The 21,799-nt window shown below is 42.7% G+C and overlaps 1 protein-coding gene across 1 annotated transcript; it reads left to right on the forward strand.

The window, feature by feature from the left end:
- The first annotated feature begins 716 nt into the window (after positions 1–716).
- On the forward strand, positions 717–19,956 carry LOC310947635 (calpain-9-like). The gene is made up of 20 exons (XM_083914512.1): positions 717–906; positions 3,433–3,502; positions 4,391–4,509; positions 4,854–4,987; positions 5,237–5,408; positions 5,507–5,578; positions 6,655–6,746; positions 6,988–7,062; positions 8,881–9,041; positions 9,529–9,677; positions 10,632–10,840; positions 11,066–11,117; positions 11,848–11,922; positions 12,074–12,134; positions 12,406–12,470; positions 14,431–14,499; positions 15,159–15,237; positions 16,583–16,699; positions 17,936–17,994; positions 18,785–19,956. The coding sequence occupies exons 1-20, from the start codon at positions 787–789 to the stop codon at positions 18,809–18,811; spliced, it is 1,977 nt and encodes a 658-aa protein (XP_083770638.1). The 5' UTR covers positions 717–786; the 3' UTR covers positions 18,812–19,956.
- The last annotated feature ends 1,843 nt before the right edge of the window (positions 19,957–21,799 follow it).

The following is a 21,799-nucleotide window of genomic DNA, read 5'->3' on the forward strand; positions in this document are numbered from 1 at the left end:
TAAGTTATTAAGTTACTGCCTCCTTATGGGTTAAACTGTTGACTATTATTCTATCTCATTAAAACCTTGTTTTTAAACAATATATATATCATTATTCTACTTCCTGACCAGTTCTTCAGCCTTTTCTTTAAACCAAGAATGCCATCTAGTGGTTCGACATCACCAGGAAACCGTCCATAAATAACAGACAGTGCACTTGGTAATATCTGTGAAAGAAGTCATTTATCATGTTGATGAATAAACACCACACTTCCCAAAAAAGTTCTTGCACATTTGTTGCTAGTGCAGCCAAAAAACAGCAAAATACTCTTAAAGATAAGGGCGCCAAGTCACCTCCAACCCCATCATTTAGGGTTGTAAAGCTTGTTTAAGTATCTGATATGAACTTGACAATACAATGAAACCTTTGATGTTTATTGGCATTACAAATTTGTGTAAATTTAAAGTTTTATTGTACAGAATGTGTTTAGAATTGTAAAAAGTGTGTAGCTGACAGACTGGTAAAACCCTGTACGCTGCAGCTCCACCCACACACCTTCACCTTCCTCTCAGGTGAGCATCCGTGTACCTCCCACAGGGCGTGGCTTCTGTGTGATTGTCATGTTCTTAACAGGTGAAAGGCACGAGGCTCACTCAGTTCAGAGTACTGATGAGAGCACACATCAGATTTGTAACATGAAAAAGACGACGAGTTTGTCGTCTGAGGATGATGTGGACTCGGTCCACTCTGATGAGCTGCTCGGCTCTCAGTCCAGCAGATGGCTGTCGGACCTCAGAGCCAGGGACATGCCTGCGATGGACAACCGGGACGTGAACGCCATCGGCCGAGACGGACTCTTCGAGGACCGTCACTTCCCCCTGGGGGAGCTGGAGATGGAGCCCGATATCGAGTGGAAACGACCAAAGGTAAAGCAAAGATGGAAACCTTATACAGGGGAGCTCCCCCGCTGCTGAGCATTAAAGGTTAAATTAATACCTTTAAATTATCAGCAAAAATGTACATTTCCCCTGAGGCTACTCATTTGCAACTAGGAGATGTGTTGATGCATTAGCAGGTAGCAAAGAGAGGCTATTGCACCAACGCATCATTTTGCAGTATTTGCATTTTCATTTTTTGCTGTTTAGTAATTCTACTCCACTGATGTTGTACTTCTGACTGGGATTGAGCGAGTGTTCAGGGTCAAGTCTTTTGGTTAATAACTCTGGATTGGTTTAGAATTCACATTTAGCCTTTTGGCTGCAGAGAGAGCTCATCAAGGGCTTTATTTTGATTTATATAACAATTTGTTTTTACATAATGACACTTATAACTTTGTATTTCAATCCAGGGGGTAAGACAATATGAGTTTGGAGTTGAGGCAATGTACAAGTCTGATTCAGTTTAAGAAGATGTGGAAAGGGGCGGCAGGTGGCACAGTGGTTAGAGCAGTCGCCCCATGTAAAGAGGCAGCGGCCGCAGGTTCGACTCTGACCTTCGGCCCTTTGCTGCATGTCTCCCCCTCTCTGTCTCTCACCCCGTTTCCTGTCTGTCCTATATAATAAATGCTTGAACAACTGCAAAAAAAAGAAATTGTTCTCTATCCTAGTATATATCGTTATCAAGATACAAAATGATCTGTATCAGTAAAAAAAATGTTTGGGTCATATTGGCCTAATGAATGATACAACTACTGGTACTGGTTTAGCTAATTATTGAAACTGTTTCATCTGTACTGTTAATCAACCATTTCACCTGTGCATGCGGTACTTTTCACTATTTATTTCCACCATTTATTCATTACATTTAGTTACTTCTTTAAACGAATGTGTTCAGATGTTAGAGCGGATATCTGCTCTCTGGCAACAGCAGAAGTACTCCTGGTTGGGAATTACTGCTCTACATATATCTGTCAGCTACTGTTATTAGTTACTTTGCAGACGGCAGTTGTAGCCTATAACTCAGGGGTCATCAACGATGTTTGTCCAAGCACCACACTGTCGGGGCCGGACTTTCAAATAGGGGAATTCAGTAATAGGGGAATTCAGTAAGCCGATTCTTTTTTATGTTAAAGATGCGACTCCAGATTGACGTTGCCTTTATTATGTATTGATGGTGGAGAAATGCTGCAGGAAGAAATGACCTTTGTCAGGTAAAAATGTCGCCCTTGAAGAGCCTGAAGGGAGAAAGTTGACATGGAAAACTGCAGCTTTATTGAATAATGGACTGATAAGGACGCATTCTCCTTGCCAACTTTCAGTTATGCCAAACCAGTAAGCCTGGTTGGCAATCAAACAATCTCTGTTGCAACAGAATTCAATCTTAGGCGTCACCTAAGATACAAACATACCTACATAAGCCGTGCACCTTTCAAAGAGCCCCACCCTCAGCTGTCAGAAGCCTGTCTCAGAACAACTGCCACCTTGACAGCTGGATATTCCCGTGCCAACAAGAGAGCAACACGTTCATCCCTTCAGGTTGTCTGGGTTCTCACCACACATACCAAACCATTTACTTCAAAGAGAATTATGAAGAAACCCATCAAACATTTCTCTGCCAGATTTGATGACTGTGACATTTGCAGGGATGTCATTGAATTTATGCGAGACCCATTCACGATCAGCCCCCGACGGAGCGAAACGAAAGCTGCTCTCCAAGGTGCTGAAAGCTTCAGCGCTGTCTGGGTGGCGTGTCCCCGAGATTATGGGACACTGAGGACGTTGTTATGGTTAACCTGTTATACACATCACCTCACCGAGGCTTAAATAAGGACACGCAGATATGGGCAAGACTCCATTGGCTCGTCAAAGTGAACTTTCATTAACATATGCGATAATTAACGTATCTCAGCCAGAATACATGCTTTATAAGGGTAGGTCAGTACATATAAATAAATAAAAAACAGGATTAGTAGCTCAGCCAATGCCTATCAGCCGAATTCAGCTGATTTGATTTGATTTATTAAATTGTATCACAAATGTCTCGCACATGGAAAGACATAAAATACAATTGAGGATAAAAAAAACATAATAAAGACATCAGGACAAGACAAGACACTCACATTCACTGCAACAGGACTCAGACTTTGTCACATTTCCAATGTTTAGAAAAGGTCGATACCGGCTCGCTTAGGTGACACGAAAATGTGCTCTTTCTCCGTAACCCCTGGGAACAGCAGAAGTACCCCCTGTGGTACAGGAACCTTTGGTAGGGAATCTATTCTGTAATTAACGTAGTCTTCTACAACAGCTGTAATAGCTTATACATCATTTATTAAAAGTTATAATGCTTTTCTACTTCCATGAGATTATCATGGTCATGGTCTGTCAGCAGCAGATGTGCTGAATCCTGTTTTATTTGCCATTATTTGACCGTTTCCCTCCCCACCTTTTCTCAATTTCTCTTTTTTCTCCTCCTTTCGGTCGACCAATCATCAACGTCCCTGCTGCTCCCAGGAGATCTGTCGCTCACCTCAGTTCATTGTAAATGGAGCTACGCGCCTCGACGTCCGCCAGGGAAGACTCAGTAAGTAGACTGCTGCTGTTGTTTTAACTTTATAGAAATTACAAATAAATCCAGGATACGTTTTTGTTGTTTCTGTGTAATAAGCCTGTGAATGTTCTCATGTGTCCAGGTCGTCGTTATCCTCAAAGCAATTTCAGTCAAAAGCAACTGGACTGGTTATTTGTCTAGGAAGACGTTTCACCTCTCATCTAAGAGGCTTCATCAGTTCATGTACGCATCTGACCAGGCTGGGACTGGACCAGAACCAGGACCAGGCTGGGACTGGTCCAACTAGCTGGTGTGAGATCCAGGTATTTAACCTCTCAAAGAACAACTGTTCACAAACGTCCTCCTGTGACTCCAACGACTGTCGTTCAGACTCAATAGAGCACTAACGAAGTCGAAACCAACTTCCCACCAATGACTGCCACTCTAACGACGGTCGTTGGCACTTGGAGCATGAAGGGTTCCAGTGACATCACCGGCTTTGTGAAAGGTTAAATACCTGGATCTCCACACCAGTTAGTTGGACCAGTCCCAGCTTGGTCCTGGTCCTGGTCCAGTCCCAGCCTGGTCCTGGTCCTGGTCCTGGTCCTGGTCCTGGTCCAGTCCCAGCCTGGTCAGATGCGTACATGAACTGATGAAGCCTCTTGGATGAGAGGTGAAACGTCTTCCTAGACAACTAACCAAGTCCAGTTGCTTTTGACTGAAATTGCTTTGAGGATTGTTTCTGTGTAGTTTTCGTATTTACAGGGGAAACAGAAAAACATATAACACATTAAGCAACTTTCAATTTGGAGTATCGCACCACATACAGAATTTCAACACTGTTATCAAGTAGCACTTTAATACGGTGTGTGTATCAAACAGCTGTTAACTTGAGCTGCTTCTCAAACCTCCCATCCTCAGATGACTGCTGGTTGCTTTCTGCTATTGCGTCTCTCTCTGTGCATCCCTCACTGCTCAACAAGGTCGTGCCTCCAGGACAGAGCTTCCAAGACGGATACAATGGCTGCTTCACCTTCAGGGTAAATACCTGAACGCTGCCTAACGTACTTTTGTCTGCGCAGCACGGATAGGCATAAGTCATGTTTCCATACCCCTTTTCTGGTTACGGCTGCGTGTGCTTCTTACTGAGAAGCTTGGGGAAGCAGCTCTGAGCTGCACAATCGGAGGTGGTGAAGTTTGTATACGTGAACAATGAGCCACACAGCTTTGAGATTTATGCCTGATCAGACGTGTTTTCAGTTAGTTTTGGTTCTTATTTTAAAAAAGAAAGAAAGAAACTGACCTAATGGATAGACACTTTTATCGGCCTTTGTAAAGCTGATAAAAGCAAAAATAACACCTTTTCCTCCCGTTGTCTCTGTAGTTCTGGCAGTACGGACAGTGGGAGGAGGTGCGGATCGACGACTTGTTGCCGACTAAACACAACAGTCTGGTTTTCCTCAGCTCCCCAGAAAGATACGAGTTCTGGAGCTCGCTGCTGGAGAAGGCCTACGCCAAGTGAGTCCCTGTTTGTGTGTGAAATCTGGATGCAAGTGCGGACGAAGATTACCCTTCACTTAGAACATGAGTTAAATTACAGCCCCATGACCTTTGACACTTTTTCCCATGGGCATCTCAACGACATTACAAAAACAAACCAAATGAGCAGAAGATTACTTCAAATGTTCAACGAGACCTGGATTGTGCAGTAATTTACCCGCTGGAATCTGTCTGATGTTTCCGTCCTCTCTGTGGCTTTTGTCCCAGGGTGAAAGGTGGCTACAGGGCTCTGGACATGGGCTATCCTCACGAGGCCATGGTGGATATGACAGGCGGGGTGACTGAGGTTTTAAATATCGCCTCACTGCCCAGAGACCTGCCCACCTTCCTCAGACACTACCTGGCTAAAGGAGCGCTCATCAACTGCGCCACCTTCCAGGTACGGTGACGGAGGAGGAGAACCTGACCTGATCTCCTGGACCTGCTGTGGTTTTGCTTCTGTCCTGACTGTGGGTGGATGTTCTTTTCCTCCTCCAGGGTCCTTTTGGGAAAGGGAATCACCTGGGGATCATGTTCAAACATGCATACTCTCTGACTGCAGTGGAGAAGGTAAACAAAGAGTGTGGGACTTTTCTATATAAATGAACGCCTGATAAACAAGTTCACACAATGCTGATTCAGCCTGTTTCCACCATTGAAGTCTCTGTGTTTCTCAGTGTAACCGAGCAGTTTTTCTAGTTTCTCTTTAAACTGATCAACAAAGAACACACTGCTTTTATAAAATTAAATGAAAATGAGATGAAAGCTTTCACTCGTGGGCCGCCTGCTCCCGGGTTTCAAACCGGGCCAACATGGCGCCTGGTTTGGAAACATTTGGAAACTCTTATATTACACAAAGAAGTTCACAGTTTCTCTGCACAGTTCACATTTTGGCCAAGAAATCAGCCGCAGAGTTGCTGAACTTTCCTTCATTTGAGATAATTAACAGTTTGTTTAAAAGATTTTCAGGAGTTTTGAGAGGCGGTAAGTCGTGCTGGAGGCCCGTGATTTGCATTGTAGCCTCAGCTGCACCCCCAGAATGCATCGCACTGCTGTTTACATAGATAATGAATGGGAAGCCAGTAAATACACATACCTTTATTTGTACTGAGAACAAGTTTAAAACTCTACAACAATAGCCGTTAGATGAGCAGCACACAAAGCGCAGTGAACCAACCTTTCTCAAGTTTGTTCTCAAGTAGCTCTGATTGGTCACACAGTGTGTCAGTCTACCTGTATCAGCCAATACCTTGATAGGTAGGGAGGAGGGAGAGACCGTAGAGACGCTGCATTATTATGAATCCCACTGCTCTTCTTAAAAAGCTGTGTTTGTGTATTCACTCTCACTGCCAGAGGTTTTATGGGCAAAATATCCACAAGTTTGTATGCTTCACATAAAAACACTCTTTATACTCTTATAAATAAAAACAATCTTGGCAGCAGCATTCTTCGGGCATGTTAGTGAATGTCCATGTGAAGCTGCAGTAAAAGATGCAGATGTTCACTTCAGAGAGGACCTGAAAACTGTCTCCGCTGAGGCTACAGATCCTAAAATGTGAGACTAAATGCAGGACTTGCAGACATCCCTCAGGACCTGTTCTTCACACCGCTCTCCCCCTTTTGCTTTCTGGTTCTTTCTCTGCCAGGTGAGGACGGCACGCGGCACCGAGCATCTGGTGCGACTCCTCAACCCCTGGGGCAACACAGAGTGGGAGGGGCCCTGGAGCGACCTGAAAGGGTCGGTACACATCAGTTTCAATCTGTTTCATAACTTTGGAGTGAAAATGTATTCATGAAGGAGTCAAACTGCAAGATCATTATCGATGACATTCTTCACGAACACCGTCTCCAGACACAGTGGTAACATTCAGAAAAACACGTTTTATTTTATTTCTCTCTCTCTCTCTCTCTCTCTCTCTCTCTCTCTCTCTCTCTCTCTCTCTCTCTCTCTCTCTCTCTCTCTCTCTGTGTGTGTGCAGTCCGGAGTGGAACTCTGTGAGCGTCGAGGAGCAGAAAAGACTGGGCAGAGTCCGACGGGAGGACGGGGAGTTCTGGTGAGTTCTCAGTGACGTACCTCGCCGCTGATGCTGACTCCTGATTTCCACCTTTTGTAAACACCAAACAAAACACTCTGACATGTGAGCCAACAACAAGAACCTCAACAAGTCGACTCATACATGAAGTTGCATCAACACACAAAGTAAAGGCAGGCAGTAGGGCTGCAGCTATTAAATTTTTTTGTAATTGAGTATTCTACCGATTATTCCATTGATTAATTGAGTAATCGGGAAAAAATATATACCGTAATTTCCGGACTATAAGCCGCTACTTTTTCCCTCGTTCTGGTCCCTGCGGTTTATACAACGGTGCGGCTTTTCTACGGCTTACGGTAACCAGGGGCGCGCACTACCGAGGATGCGCGAGACTGAGGCAGACATCTGGCGCCAGGTAACGAGAGCAAAACAAAGAGTAGGAGAGCGTCAGCGACAGTTTGCGCGAAGGAAGTGTTCATGCAAACACCCTCAACATGGAAAACAAACGGAGAAGTGCATATGATGCTGCTTTTAAGTTAAAGGCAATCGATCTGGCTGTCAAAGAAGGAAATAGAGCTGCTGCACGTACCCTTGACATCAATGAATGGCTGGTTATTTTGATAACGTAAACGGCCGCGGGACTGCACTTTTACTGCCGTGTTACAGGCGAGCACTTTGTATTACTTTGCACCGTTGTATTATTTGTACTCTGCACGAATGCTGTTCGCCATGTCAAAGATGTGAAAGTTTGATTGAATGGTCATCTCTGTCCCGACAATCCCCTCCGTGGTAGCAGGAACCCCTATATACTACGGTAATTACACATCAAAACGCCTGCGGCTTTTAGTCGGTTGCGGCTTTTATATGGAGCAATCTGTATTTTCCCCTAAATTTAGCTGATGCGGCTTATAGTCAGGTGCGCTTTATAGTCCGGAAATTACGGTATATATATTTTGGCATTAAAAAATAAATGTTTTGACTCTGAATATGACTCTTTTTTTTCAATATTTATAAATTTAAAGTTAAAAAATTCAACAGGCCAAATTCAGTTCAGAAAATAAAATGATGACATCCAAGGAACCGAGGAAAAGCAATTGCTTCTAGATACCGCTAGTGATGGTCGATGGTTATTCTGAGTCACTCACTAATATGAACAATACTACAATCATATCCAGCACAGTAGATGTGATATGCAGCTTGAAAATCATCGGTAAGATGTTTGTGAATCTGACGAGAGAGGCTGAGCACAGCTGCTGCTGTTAGTAGACGTATAAGGGCTCCCAGAGCAGCAAGTGTCTGGCTACGGAGTTTTTCCTCATCTGCCGACTCGCTTCCCCCGGTCCCCAGACCGATAGTCTACTGCTCGAGGCAGAGTTCAGTTTGACTGACTCTGACTTTAAACGTCCCTTTGAATCAGAAACTAACAAGTATTTGTTAAATTATTGCCGACTAACCTGCAAAAACTCTTTCAAAAAAGAGATAAAGCTTACAACTTGAGGGGTTATGGAAACTTTGTTCTACCAAAGATCCGAACAACTCGCAAATTTAGAGTAGGAACATACAGATACATATTTTCAATGCATAACTATGCAGTGCCAGAAATGCAATGGCTTTTTAATTTTAATATCCAATGGCACATATTTACTTACACACGTACAGGGAGAAAACACTGACAGTCTCAAGCTAACAAACCAATAAACAAACCTGTCAGGTTCAGGACGCTGAAACTATAACTTCGTTGCAGATTGCTGACCTTTGCTCCATGGGCCGACAGCTCAGGCTGAATGTTTTTAAATACTTTAACTCGTGTCTAGAATCACCAGTGTCTCTCTCCATCAGGATGTCGGTGTCAGACTTCCGACATAACTTTGAGACCATGGAGTTGTGTCACCTGACTGAGAATCTCAGACATCCAGGGTCCGGCATGCTGCCGTGGAGCTACAAGATGTATCATGGGAACTGGGTGCCGTTTGTCTCAGCAGGAGGCTCGGCTGGAAGTGGTAAGACACGAGATGATACATGAGGAAACATGTCTGTTTGTAATTGTTCTGTGTGTGGTAGCTTGTTTGTATCATACATTTTCACAGAACACGGGAGTTGCCGGTCGACCGCATACACTTTGGATCAATTAGGAACTAACGAAACTTACAAACAAACTAACAAATTGAGGCAGCGGTAGACCAGCATCTCCTGTGTTCTTCTCTGGTCTGGAGGTGTAAACTTAAACAGGGCTGTCTGCTGGCAACGTAAAGCTGTGAAAATATTCTGAATATAGTGTACACTTAAAATGACATTGCTTTTATAAGGTGTCTAAAAGTCTGTTACCATAAATATACTGGAATGACGTAATTGTTGGTGATTGTGTAAATTTGAATATGGTCTCAGAGAATAACTGGTTAAAACAGTAACTCTAATGTCAGATTTTATGGTCGCACAGCCTAACACACGTGTGTGTATGCCTTTTTGTGTGTGCGTGTGTGTTTCCAGATATTTTCTGGCAGAACCCTCAGTTCTACTTCACCCTGTCGAAGGCTGACAGCGACACAGAGACGAGCTGCTCCTTCATTTTGGCTCTGATGCAGAAAAACCAGAGACGTCGGGGTGTTGATCTGAAGATAGCCCTGCATATCTACATGGTACACACACACACATTTAAACACATGATGTCAGTTATTAATTGATTCAGTTATCTAATTACTAATTTAGTCACATTCGACAATCACAGCAGCAGCAGATTGTGACTAAGTAGACTCTATTGATTTATCTGGTGTCCCCTTGTAGGGGCCGGACCTCTGAGTTGGGACCACAGGACTAAACTATATATAAAATAGTTCATAGTAACAGTAACATGCTGCTTACACACTGATGAGTCAGTATCATATTAATCTAATAATATCATAAATGATGATAATAATGAATCAGTCATGGAGGACATTTTGCCTAAAGATGGAGACGGCAACATTTTTTGATCATATTCACTGAAACCAAGACTATGCTCCGATAGAACAACGTAAAAGGCGCCTCTATGTGCACCTAGAGCCTGTTGTTTGTTGGGCCGCGCCCGGTACTTCTGGTCCACTCAGCGCAGGGCCGTGTGAGAGTTGACTGTCCATCACAGTTCATGCACACACCACAGATCACACCTCCCAATGTTACAATATCACATACACACGCCTCAAGCTAGGCCTGCTTAGCCTACCTCCATTTACTATGTACTCCACGCTGTTTTTTCGATGAGAGAAGAGATGGGCGCGTTCACAAAAAAATGGTGCACAAGCACTGACGAGCACTCGATGGGAGGGAGTAGAGGACCTCGGTGGTAGAGGGGGAGGGGCGTGAGAGTTGTAAACATTCAAAATTTATCGCCGACTGCAGCTTTACTTAAGAATGAATGCTTTTGATAATCCTTCTTGTTATTTTTACATTGTTGTATTGCTGAGTTTACATGAATTTAAGTGGTTAGTGAAGATAAGTGAACATGTAGGAGGAAGGTTATCAGAACTCAGTTAGTAGAGCATGAAACAGGAAGTGAGGTTGTATGGAAAGTGTGTAAACTGTACATGTATCAGAGGAGTGTATTGTCCCTCCAGGCCCATCCTAAGAATACATACCTGTTGCCCGAGGACTTGAGTGCGCACCGCCCGATCTGCTTCAGCCCCCAGTACTCCCCACGCCCAGAGACCGTCCTCCGCGCCTCCCTTCCACCAGGCCGCTACATCATCATCCCTTCAACCTCCGAGCCCAACCAGCAGGGAGACTTCCTCCTCCGGGTGCTGACGGAGCAGGGCAACGCTGCAATGTGAGATTAAAAACAACAGGCACCATTAGACTATCCAAGCAATATTTCAAAACGTCTAACGTGTTGTCATAAATAAGGTCACACAGCAGCAGGTCAACACTTGTATTGCATGTGACCTGGGGTGACCAGGTCTTGACCATGACTCCCCGGAAGAAGAGAGCTTGTATCTCAATACAGGCTAAATAAATAAGTTATTATTGACATGTTTTCTCTTCTTTCTCTCAGTCCATCTGAAAAACCACCACCACCACCGCAAAACATCTCGCTAGCATCAGAGGTAGGAGATGAGTATTTTATTACAATATAAAATATTGACCTAGTGAAGCGGACTGGGCTCAAACTAAATTCAGTCAAGTCTCAGTCAGAGATCAATGTCTATGTTTGTATGAGTTTATATGTATGAGTTCATGCTGAAGTCATGGTGTGCTTAAATATGTTGGTGACTGAATTGCAAAGAGACTGTTTTTGTGCAGTTTAGTATGTAATTAAGACACAGCAAGTGATTAAAGGAGAGTTTTTCCAAAGAGGCAGATCTTAAAGAATGTAAGACAGTGATATCACATTGGATTTCTTTGATCTTGATGTGAAATATAACAAGAAGAGCCTGGATAGCTCAGTCGGTAGAGCATCAGACTTTTAATCTGAGGGTCCAGGGTTCAAGTCCCTGTTCAGGCGTCATGAGTTTTAAATTCCCTGTAACTGAAAAAAGAACAGTAAAGGTGTTTCTCCTAAAGTTTAGATTACTCCCTACTTTGAAGTTTACGTCACTCAAGACAGACACTAGTAGCGATACATGTAACAATAGCAGCAGTCTGATGTAACAACATGAATAGTATTTCTCAGTCCATACGCTTCATCAAACCAAATAAAGAACCACAGCAACATGAGGAAAGAGTCAAACCTGCGAATTCAGAGAGAAACAGGAGAAATCAAATTTCCTTTAAGTTAAATCAGACTGACATGAGTTTGAAACAGTCAAGTCTGTGCCTGTTATCTTCTTCCTGCAGGTCTCATTCCCTCACCTGAAAGCTCTTCCTTCTCTTAAAGCCACCAAGCAACTGTACCTGAAGCACTGCAACAAGGTGAGGTTTACTCACGTCTGCAGAGAAGTCTGAACTTCAGCCTGTTTTAAAGGTTTACTGGTTTTAAACTACAGGCTTTGGAAGAAGAAGAGAACCTCTTCTCTGACTCTTAACGTCGTGTGTTTCACTGTTTCCTGCTTTGTGTCATCAGAAAGGCTTCTGCAAACCAGTGCACCTCTACAGCCTGCTGACTGAGGCCATGCAGGGAGGAGGTCAGTGCTCGCTCTCTCTCTCTCTCTCTCTCTCTCTCTCTCTCTCTCTCTCTCTCTATCTCTCTCTTGTTGTCTTGATAATCACAGTGCCATATAAAGATTAAGCCTGTCATTGTGTACATGTATGTCGTGGGGTTTACCGACCACCACAGCCTCGACATACACACTCCAACCAGCTGTGTACAACCCTGGAAACACTCTTAACTTCTCTCTTGGTAACTGTTCATGTTGTGTTCAAATGTCCACCGATGATCGGACTTGTTGTGTTCAGTGTTGGCCGGCAGTGAGAAGTACTTGTCTCTGGAGCACTGCAAGAGTCTGGTGGTTCTCATGGATGTATCCTTGGAGAGTAATGTTATTGACATGATGTGTATTCAATGTGTTTGTCATTCTCCATCTGTTAGACCTGGAACAAGCATGTGATCAGAAGTAAGATCTGTGCATAAACCTGTGTTCTTATTGATCAAGTTAAAGTTATGCAGCTCACAGTAAGAGGGTTGCTGGTTTGAATCCCGGCTGGGGCCCTTCTGTGTTGAGTTTGCATGTTCTCCCCGTGTCTGCGTGGGTTTTCTCCGGGTTCTCCGGTTTCCTCCCACAGTCCAAAGACGTGCAGGTGTTCGGTTCATTGATGACTCTAAATCACCCGTAGGTGTGAATGGTTGTCTGTCTCTGTTCGTCTCTATGTGTCCTGTGATAGACTGGCGTCCTGTCCAGGGTGGACCCCGCCTCAGGCACGATGTCAGCTGGGATCAGCTCCAGCCACCCCGCGGCCTAGCCAGGGACAAGTGGTTGAAGATGGATGGATGGATGGATGGATTTTCTTAGCAGTTTTCAAGCCTTTTTGTAATAGATAGGACAGACAGGAAACGGGGTGAGAGAGAGGGAGAGACATGCAGCAACGCTCTTTACATGGGGCGACTGCTCTAACCACTTTGCCACCGGCCGCCCCAGGTCAGAATCTTTTTAACAATATTGTTACCATGGCAGAGTTTTCATGAAGGTTTTTTAGAGAATGGAGAAGACAATTATCACTGTGATCTTTTCTTCTTACTGTCACATGGTGTGTGAAGAGCTTGCCTAGCTCAATCGGTACAGTCCTAGGCTTTTAATATGAAGGTCCAGGATTCAAGTTCTTGTTCAGGTGACATGAAATTTAAAATACATAAAGAAAATGATAATAACAGGAAAGTAATTCAGCAGCTAAAACTTAACTTTGAGTGCATACAATCACTAGCTTCTTACACTAAAATTCTCTGGCTCTTTCATTTTCCTTTCGATCATTTTTATAGGAGTTAACAGTTAGTGTTGTTTTAGTGGAACATATAAACTTTCTGCCGCCTGAACAGGGACTTGAACCCTGGACCCTCAGATTAAAAGTCTGATGCTCTACCGACTGAGCTATCCAGGCACTTATTGTACAATAGTTACGGTAAGAACAAACGACTCACAGTCAATATTTTTATTATAACAACTCTAACTGGATCACTAAGAGGAGTCAGGCGGGAGACTTTTAAGCTCGGTGCTTAAATCTAAAAACTGGGAAAAACATCCAGCAGCTTATACTTCAGGTCTTAATTATGTACTTCATGTTATTGTCAGAGTCTGTCTCTGCAGTTATTTACAATTAATCAAGGTGCTCAGCTGGATTCTTTGCTAGGACGTGGTGTCACTATCCCATGATGCTCAGCTCAGTGATAATGATGGAGATGTTCTCTGAGTGGCGTTGGATTGAGAGATTTGGGAATTGACCGCCTGGTGCCTCCAGTCCAACACATCATTGGTTGTGTACCACGGTCTCTTAGGGCGTTTTGGCCTTTTCTCACAAGACGCCCTCCTCCGTGGCCGGCCCACCACAGGCGGATCAGACCTGGGCGTGTGTCACACTGGGGGCACCCTGCGGCCACCTGGCAGCCCAAACGCTCTCCTTTCTCTTCAGCCACAACCGACGACTGCTCCTTTCAGCGACACTGGCTGACTCCTGGATGGTCTTCAAGGCGTTAGTTATAATCTCCTCTGTTTCATGTTTGCAGTTCACACTTCACACTAATCATTAAACTGTTTCAGCAGTTTGTAACAAGAAAACAACGTATTTCAAGGCTGCAGCAGAAACAACAATCAAACTGCACAAATGCTTCTGTTCTTCTCTTTGTTTCCTAAGATCTTCCTCTCTACCTTTGCACTTGTTGCAGCTGTTATACAGTAGTTTCTGTGTGCATTGCATTGTGGGACAATAGCTCAGTGTTTCAGATGTTGTTGTTTGTCCGCGTCGTTTCCTTGACCTCGGTGTTTCCTTCAGTGCCAAGGCATCGCTCGACTCGACTGGACCGAGTTCCAGAGTCTGTGGAACAAGATCAGGAGGTGGACGGTGAGGAGCGAGAACAACACTGTGGAACAACACGGTCACGTGCAAATATAATATTTATTTAAATAGCACCTTTCAGAAACAAAGTGATACACAATAAAAACACAATTAAAGTCCTTTAGATCGTACAGCGGCGAATTAGGGACAGGGATGAAAAAGTAGCAAATCCACGAGAAGAAAGTCGCAGATTTATGAGATTAAAAGTCAGAAAACTGTGTTTTGTTTTACACCTGTTGAACTGTGTCGCTTCAGGATCAGCACAGACGCTGCAGCACAGACGCTGCAGCACAGGCGCTGCAGCACAGACGCTGCAGCACAGACGCTGCAGCACATCGCGTAGGCCACTACGTCTGAAGCAGTTTAGAAAGAATGAAGGATGCTACAAGTTCGTTTGCAACAAGGCCGTTCAAAGTGCTTTACAGAAAACATGAAAGAGCATTTAAATTAAAGAAGAAAGGAAACAAAACAAGATCAAATAGAATAAGATGGAATACAAGAGCAAGTAGCAGCGCAGTGTAAGAAATCAGTAATAATTTCACTTCATAGAAGACGAACAGAAAAGTCTTCAGGCTCAATTTAGAAGAACGAGAGTTTTGCAGAAATAAACATTAGGACGACAGTTTGTGCAGTTTCTCAGTGAGTTGTGTTGAATGTCTCCTCAGGATATCTTCCTGGTGTTTGACAAGAACAAAACACAGCGTCTGGAGTATCAAGAGGTGGCCCCGGCCCTGAAGGCAGCAGGTAGGACCGACCACACACACACACACACACACACACACACGTGCATAAAGAAATAAAGGAACAGATACGTCTGGGTTTGTATCTGACACCAGCAGAGGGAGCCAAACCACCTCTCTCTCCCTCTTCTTCTCTGCTTCGGAACATCGTTCATTCACATCTGATCACATTAAGTTATAAATATAGTCACATATATCATGAAATTATAATAGGAATAATAACTTTCCATGTTCCTCAAGTCATCGAAGTTGGCATTAGTAATGTACTCCTGTGTTCACAGACATTATTTATCAATAAATGATAATTAATAAATCAGATTTTATTGTCATATTAAAATACCTTTTAGTCAATCTGATGGAATGTAAGCATTTACTTTACTTAAGTGCAATTTTGAGGCACTTTCCTTGAGTTTGACATTGCACCTTTTTTACTTAATTTCATTCATTTTGACAGCTTTACGTTACTGTTGATTAATATAATATAATCAACTAATAGATTATGGACTAAGGATGGATTATGGATTAAGACTTCTTTTTTGGTGGTTTTGCATCTATTTTTAGTCATTTTGAAACTTTTCATGATGGTTTTGCATCTTTTTTAGCGGTTTTGCGTTTATTTTTACTCATTTCGCATCTTTTTGTGGTGGTTTTGCATCTACTTTTAGTCATTTTGCATCTTTTTGTGGTGTTTTCTCGTCTATTTTTAGTCATTTTGCATCTTTTTATATTCAAGATTCAAGATTCAAGAAGCTTTATTTATCCCGAGGGAAATTATTTTACAACAGTTTCAATACAAAGGTGGAAAAGGATCAGAGTGACAATAATCATAAAAACTTAAATCAAATCAAAACAAAGCTAACATCAGATAAATCAAGCAATGAACTAAGTGTGACAGAGTGCAACAGACATCGTGGTTAAGCGTAGGTATATACAATATACAATATATAATCAACAAATAGATAATGAAAGACTTTATGGCTCCCTTGGGGATCCTATGACCCAGCAGCCGTTTATAAAGTTATTAAAATGATCTCCATTTTTACTCAACTACAACATTAAAGTCACGAACACGATAATTTATCAGTAATTGTAAAAAAATTATAAAAAGGCGCATTCTGTATAATGCGTACTGGGAGTATATCCCAACCACTTTGTACTTTCACTTAAAGCCACAGTGAGTAGGATTCCTCTGTTGCGGTTTGTAAACATTTAAAGTTGGCCCCGCCCCCAGCATCAGAAGCACATGCCCTCTGACTCCTGCTCGCCAACCAAGGTGAAAGTCAACCCCCAAATGCACTGCACCCTTTGAATACCAAGTGATGCATTCTGAGTTTGTGTGTCTGCTCCAGGCATCATGGTGGATGATTTGATAATGCAGCTGGTTGGACTGAGATACACGGAGCCGGACTTGACCATCACTTACCCCGGCTTCCTGTACCTGCTGATGAAGCTGGAGACCATGATACGTAAGGGAGGGAGCTGGGGAGAGACTGGAGCTGGACATAGACACCAACTATAGAGACAGTAACATGTTTAAAGCACTTAAAGGGATTAGCTCTGATGTGTTGAAGTGTGGTTGTATGATGTGTTTATCCAGAGTCAGTGTGTTACCTACAGTAGATTTAGATTCAGAGGAGCAGACAGACGCACAGACTAAAGTTAAGAAATGTACGGCTGTGGACGGGGGAGACTTTTAAACGTATTTTAAACAGCTGGGGAAATATTTCAACGTCTGGTTTCAACGTCTTTTAAATGTCTGAGAGCTTTACTGTTTTATATGACATCATGTTTGTATATTTTAATCCATAAAAGGATACAGGAAAGTCAAACAGCTTATAAGGGCCAAGTATGACAAAAAATAATAATGATGCATCAGGGGGAGAGGGGGAATATTTAGAGAAAAAAGAAATAAGTGGCAGATTTATGAGATTGAAAGTCGGAAAAATAGAGTTTTGTTTTACACTTCCTGATGAATTTTCTCTTTCTTCTTCGCCACTTTTAATCTCATAAATCTGCATCTTTTCTCTCGAAAAATTAGCCCCCTCCCCTGGGTCCGTAATTATTTTTTTTCATAATTGGCCCTCATATGCTGTCGTACTTTCCTGCAAATATAAAAATATAGTGTAATATAATACAGTAAGGCTCTGTACTGTATATATAAATAATTTGTTTTCCATACTTGGCCCTAATATGCTGTCGTAGGAAAGCCTCTCCTATCTTCTTGTCCTGTCTCAACTTTAGTTTCAGAGATTGAAAAACCGTCTCTTCATGTTGCAGAAGCAGTTCCTAACTCATGGTTGTCTTATCTCAGACCTCCTGTCTAATCTTAATTTAAGAAATCCAGGTTAGAACTGCCACGTGTGTGCCTTGTGACATTGTTTACAAGTGTGTTGTCTGATATATCTTAATTTATTAAAATGCAGGAAGTGAAACATAAGAAACCTATGCCCTTGTCTAGAGTATCTTAAACTTTTATGCATTTGAACTAAAACACATTGATTGATATATATTAATCAAAATTAGGAGTCAAAACTAACATTGAGGGAAACTAGAAATGAATTGAGTCTCCTAAAAACGAATGCCAGACGTCCTGACGGTAAACTCTACACACCTGATCTACAGGCGGGAGCACAAAATGGAAATATTTGCCATAAGAGTCCAAATGTTTCTCATCTGTTTATTGTGTTTATCCTCGTTTGCAGACAAGTTTCAAGCGTTCGACATGGTGGGAATGGGAAGCATCACTGTCAGCTACAAACAGGTATGAGCGTGGATTTATATCTGTACAATACCGACTCCTTCCTCTTCATCTGTCGCTCTTTTTCTCCTTTAATCGATGAGCGATGGTCCAGAAAACGTCCTCCTCTAATGTCTCGTTTAGTCCTAAAACTAAAACGGATTCCTTTTAAAGTCACAGAGAAGGAAAGAAACCAGAACATAATCATTTAAGAGCTTTTTTTATTTAAGAAAACACTCAAAATGATTCCTCACGGATGCTGAACTTCACCCCCTCTCTCTAAGGGAGACTCCAGACCCCCTCCTGAGGAAACACATTTCGGCCGCTTGTATCCGCGACCTCGTTCTTTGGGTCCTGACCCAGCTTTCATGACCACAGGTGAGGGTAGGAACCAAGATTGACCGGTAGATCGAGAGCTTTGCCTACCGGCTCAACTAGCAACATAAATAATAGGACTTACAGGTCTCATGCACGCATAAGATGTAACAGATTAGTCTCTGACTGGCAGCCTCTGCTCTCTCTCTCTCCTCTCTGCCGTCTTCAGGCTCGTGTGTGTTCGCTCCAGATGCACCGCGCACATCCGCCTCTAAACACTGTCACACGCCCAGAGTAAATAATAACGGCCTACGTCCCTTTCGTACAATAACCAAAAATGCCGACTAGACAAACCTTCAGTGTCTTCTCTTCTTATTCAGCTGTTGATCCTCGTCTCTTTCAGTCCGGTTGAACGTCTGTGCAGCGTTTTGTTTTCCTAAATAACATAATATCACATCAACAGTTGTGTAAATGTTTCCTGTTCTCTGATTGGTTCCAGTGGCTCCGCATGACCATGTACAACTGACCCGATCCACTCAGACGGATTCTACTGGATCTTTTTCTGCTCTCTTCTGAGTCCACGCAGGTTTTTAACGTGTTTATTTTGTGTCACGCGTCACAGTAGATTCACAGAACATTTGAATGATAGAAACGCAGTGAACGATCCCTTTCAGACCCTCATTGTGTCAAACTGTGCTCGGTAGTTCGAATCCCCAAACAGACCAAAGCATTGGTTAAACAATGATTCTAACCTGACGACGTCACTATGAAAGGTCAGGGGATTAACGTTTGTACAACTCTTAATCTGGGTTGGATGTTTATACCAAATCTCAAGGCGGTCCATCCCAGTTCAGGGATTAAAACGTAGATTCTCCACCCAGATTTTGTTGGGAAAAAAGCATCAGCTGCACAGCAAATGCAGCCAATCTCCAAGCAACTTTGAATGCGTAGTCCACACGCTCTCTTTCCACGCAACTGTCGCAATGATGGTGTGAGACATGTTCAAACAAGCCTCTGTTGACCTATCGTCTCGGGGTCTCTCGTAGTATAAACATGCACTTTCTTGTGTTTGAACATGCTGTTAATTATTACAGATAAAGACAGTGGGCACAAACTTGGCTTCTTTTATTATACCACAAAAAAACAAAACAAACACAACGCGATGCCAGGAACGTTAAAGCCCCCGCCTGTCCCTGAGGAGCAGTGCCGAGGAGACGATTAAGTGGTTTTATAAGCGGCAAACGCTTCATTTACCTGCACGCGGGTGGATTTTAAAGCACTAATTTATGCTAATGTTTTTATTGATGCAAAGGAAAACACCAGGTGACAAAGTAAAATGTCGACATATTATTATAATAATATTTCCATTACTAACAGTGACCCTGATACTGGTTTTGAGGGTGCGTACTGCCCCCTACTTTACCCAGCCAATGGGCCCCTGGGCACTAACACGCAAGAGGGCCCCCACTCTGTCTATGTAGGAACCAGACGCCCAAAAGAGTCTACTTTTAGTTGTTTTAGACTCATTTTGTTTGTCTCTATGGTCATTTTACATCCATACTTAGTGGTTTGTATGTCTTTGTAATTGTTTTGCATCTATATTTTAGTCATTTTGCATCTTTTTGTGACTGTTTTGCATCTATTTTTAGTAATTTTGCATCTTTTTGTGGTGGTTTAACAGAGCTGGGTCTGTCTGACGTTCCTGTCTGTTATAGTGAAGGTTTTCGTTGCCACCGTACTCTACGGGGGAATTGTTGGGTCTCTGTAAATCATAAATAAGTCATAGATTGTGGTCTTTACCTACTCTGTAAAGTGTCCTGAGATAACTTTTGTTATGATTTGGCACTTTAAATAAAACTGAATTGAATCCATGACTTTACTGGAGGCATTGTTGTCTATGAGTCGCATTCTAGCGTTTTTTCAAAATAAAAGTCTACGCCAGATGGATTGATTCGCATAATTCACATTTGCTCTGCAGATTCACTTGGGAACTCTCGGTTGAAGATCTTTTGGGAAGGGGTGGAAATACCGGTTGCTGATTGGATAAATCATCTGTCTATCACCACTAATGCTGGTGATAGACGGGTCAAATCAACCAATAAGCTCAACGAAGCGTATGACGTACTAACAGAGTCTCGTGGCAAAGAAAACAACATGTTGATAAAGGATATTTGCCGTGTGTGTAACGTGAATTTATGGATCAAAGGCCCAATTTCAGGAGCCCGGTGCATATTCAACAGAAGGATCCAAGAGAAAAAAGAGAAGCCTCCATGTTGTTTGCACTGGATAGTCGCTTCTCGTTGCGTCACACTTAAAAACACCTCTAAACCAACGCTGATTGGTTCGGTCGCTTGGCAAACTTCTCTGCCACAAGTTACCAGACTGATCTGAGAGTAAAACACAATGGAGCTCAGAGATCAGGATGGGCTCAGGCTAGAGAAATGATGGCTGCCATGCCAATATTTTATAATAACAATAATATTTCGGACGAGTGTTGCTCTCATTTTATTTACAGATGACAGATATTAGAAGAAGCATTCCTTTATTCGTCCCGCATCTTTTTGTGGTGATTTTGCATCTAATTTTAGTCATTTTGCATCTTTTTGTGGTGATTTTGCATCTATTTTTAGTAATTTTGCATCTTTTTATGGTGATTTTGCATCTAATTTTAGTCATTTTGCATCTTTTTATGGTGATTTTGCATCTAATTTTAGTCATTTTGCATCTTTTTGTGGTGGTTTTACATCTATTTTTAGTAATTTTGCATCTTTTTATGGTGATTTTGCATCTAATTTTAGTCATTTTGCATCTTTTTGTGGTGGTTTAATAGAGTTGGGTCTGTCTGTCAATTTTCACTCTACTTTTTCATTTTGCACACAGGCCCGAAATACACACAGACAGGACCTTTATACATGCAACCAGTGGAGAGATGTTAGAGTGAGGGGGCTGCTAGTGACCGGCGCGCTGAGCAGTTGGGGGTTTGGTGCCTTGCTCAACAGCACCTCGGCAGTGCCCAGGAGATGAATTGGCACCTCTCCAGCCACCACTCGAACCAGCAACCTTCCAGTTCCCAGCCAAGTCACCTATGGACTGAGCTACTGCCGCCCCTTATAAATGAAGTGCAACAACATTTAACAGTTAAAATCACCTGATTTGCATTCAACCTTTTCTGCTGGAAAAGCACAAAGAAGCATTTAAAGGTGCATCATTGCACGAAAGTAACATAAGAAGTGGCAGCAAACGATATTTTATATTATAAAGACTTCTAAGACACAAATAGTTCAGTTTTATTGTTGACCCCGTTTACAGCAGTCAGCACATTTGTGTCGTAACTCATGATCAGTGTTTGACTTTATCAGTTCACAAATGTTGACTTATTGGAGAAACGGCCTACTTTGGCCCGAGTAATCAGCGCGGGGGCTGTTTGCATGTCAAAATCAAACACCCCACGCCGGGGTAAAGGGCGATGTTGCAGAACTCCACTTACTGTAACATCGATGCGTCCAATCGATTC

This window comes from Echiichthys vipera, assembly GCF_963691815.1.
Source record: "Echiichthys vipera genome assembly, chromosome: 5".
Taxonomy (NCBI): domain Eukaryota; kingdom Metazoa; phylum Chordata; class Actinopteri; order Perciformes; family Trachinidae; genus Echiichthys; species Echiichthys vipera.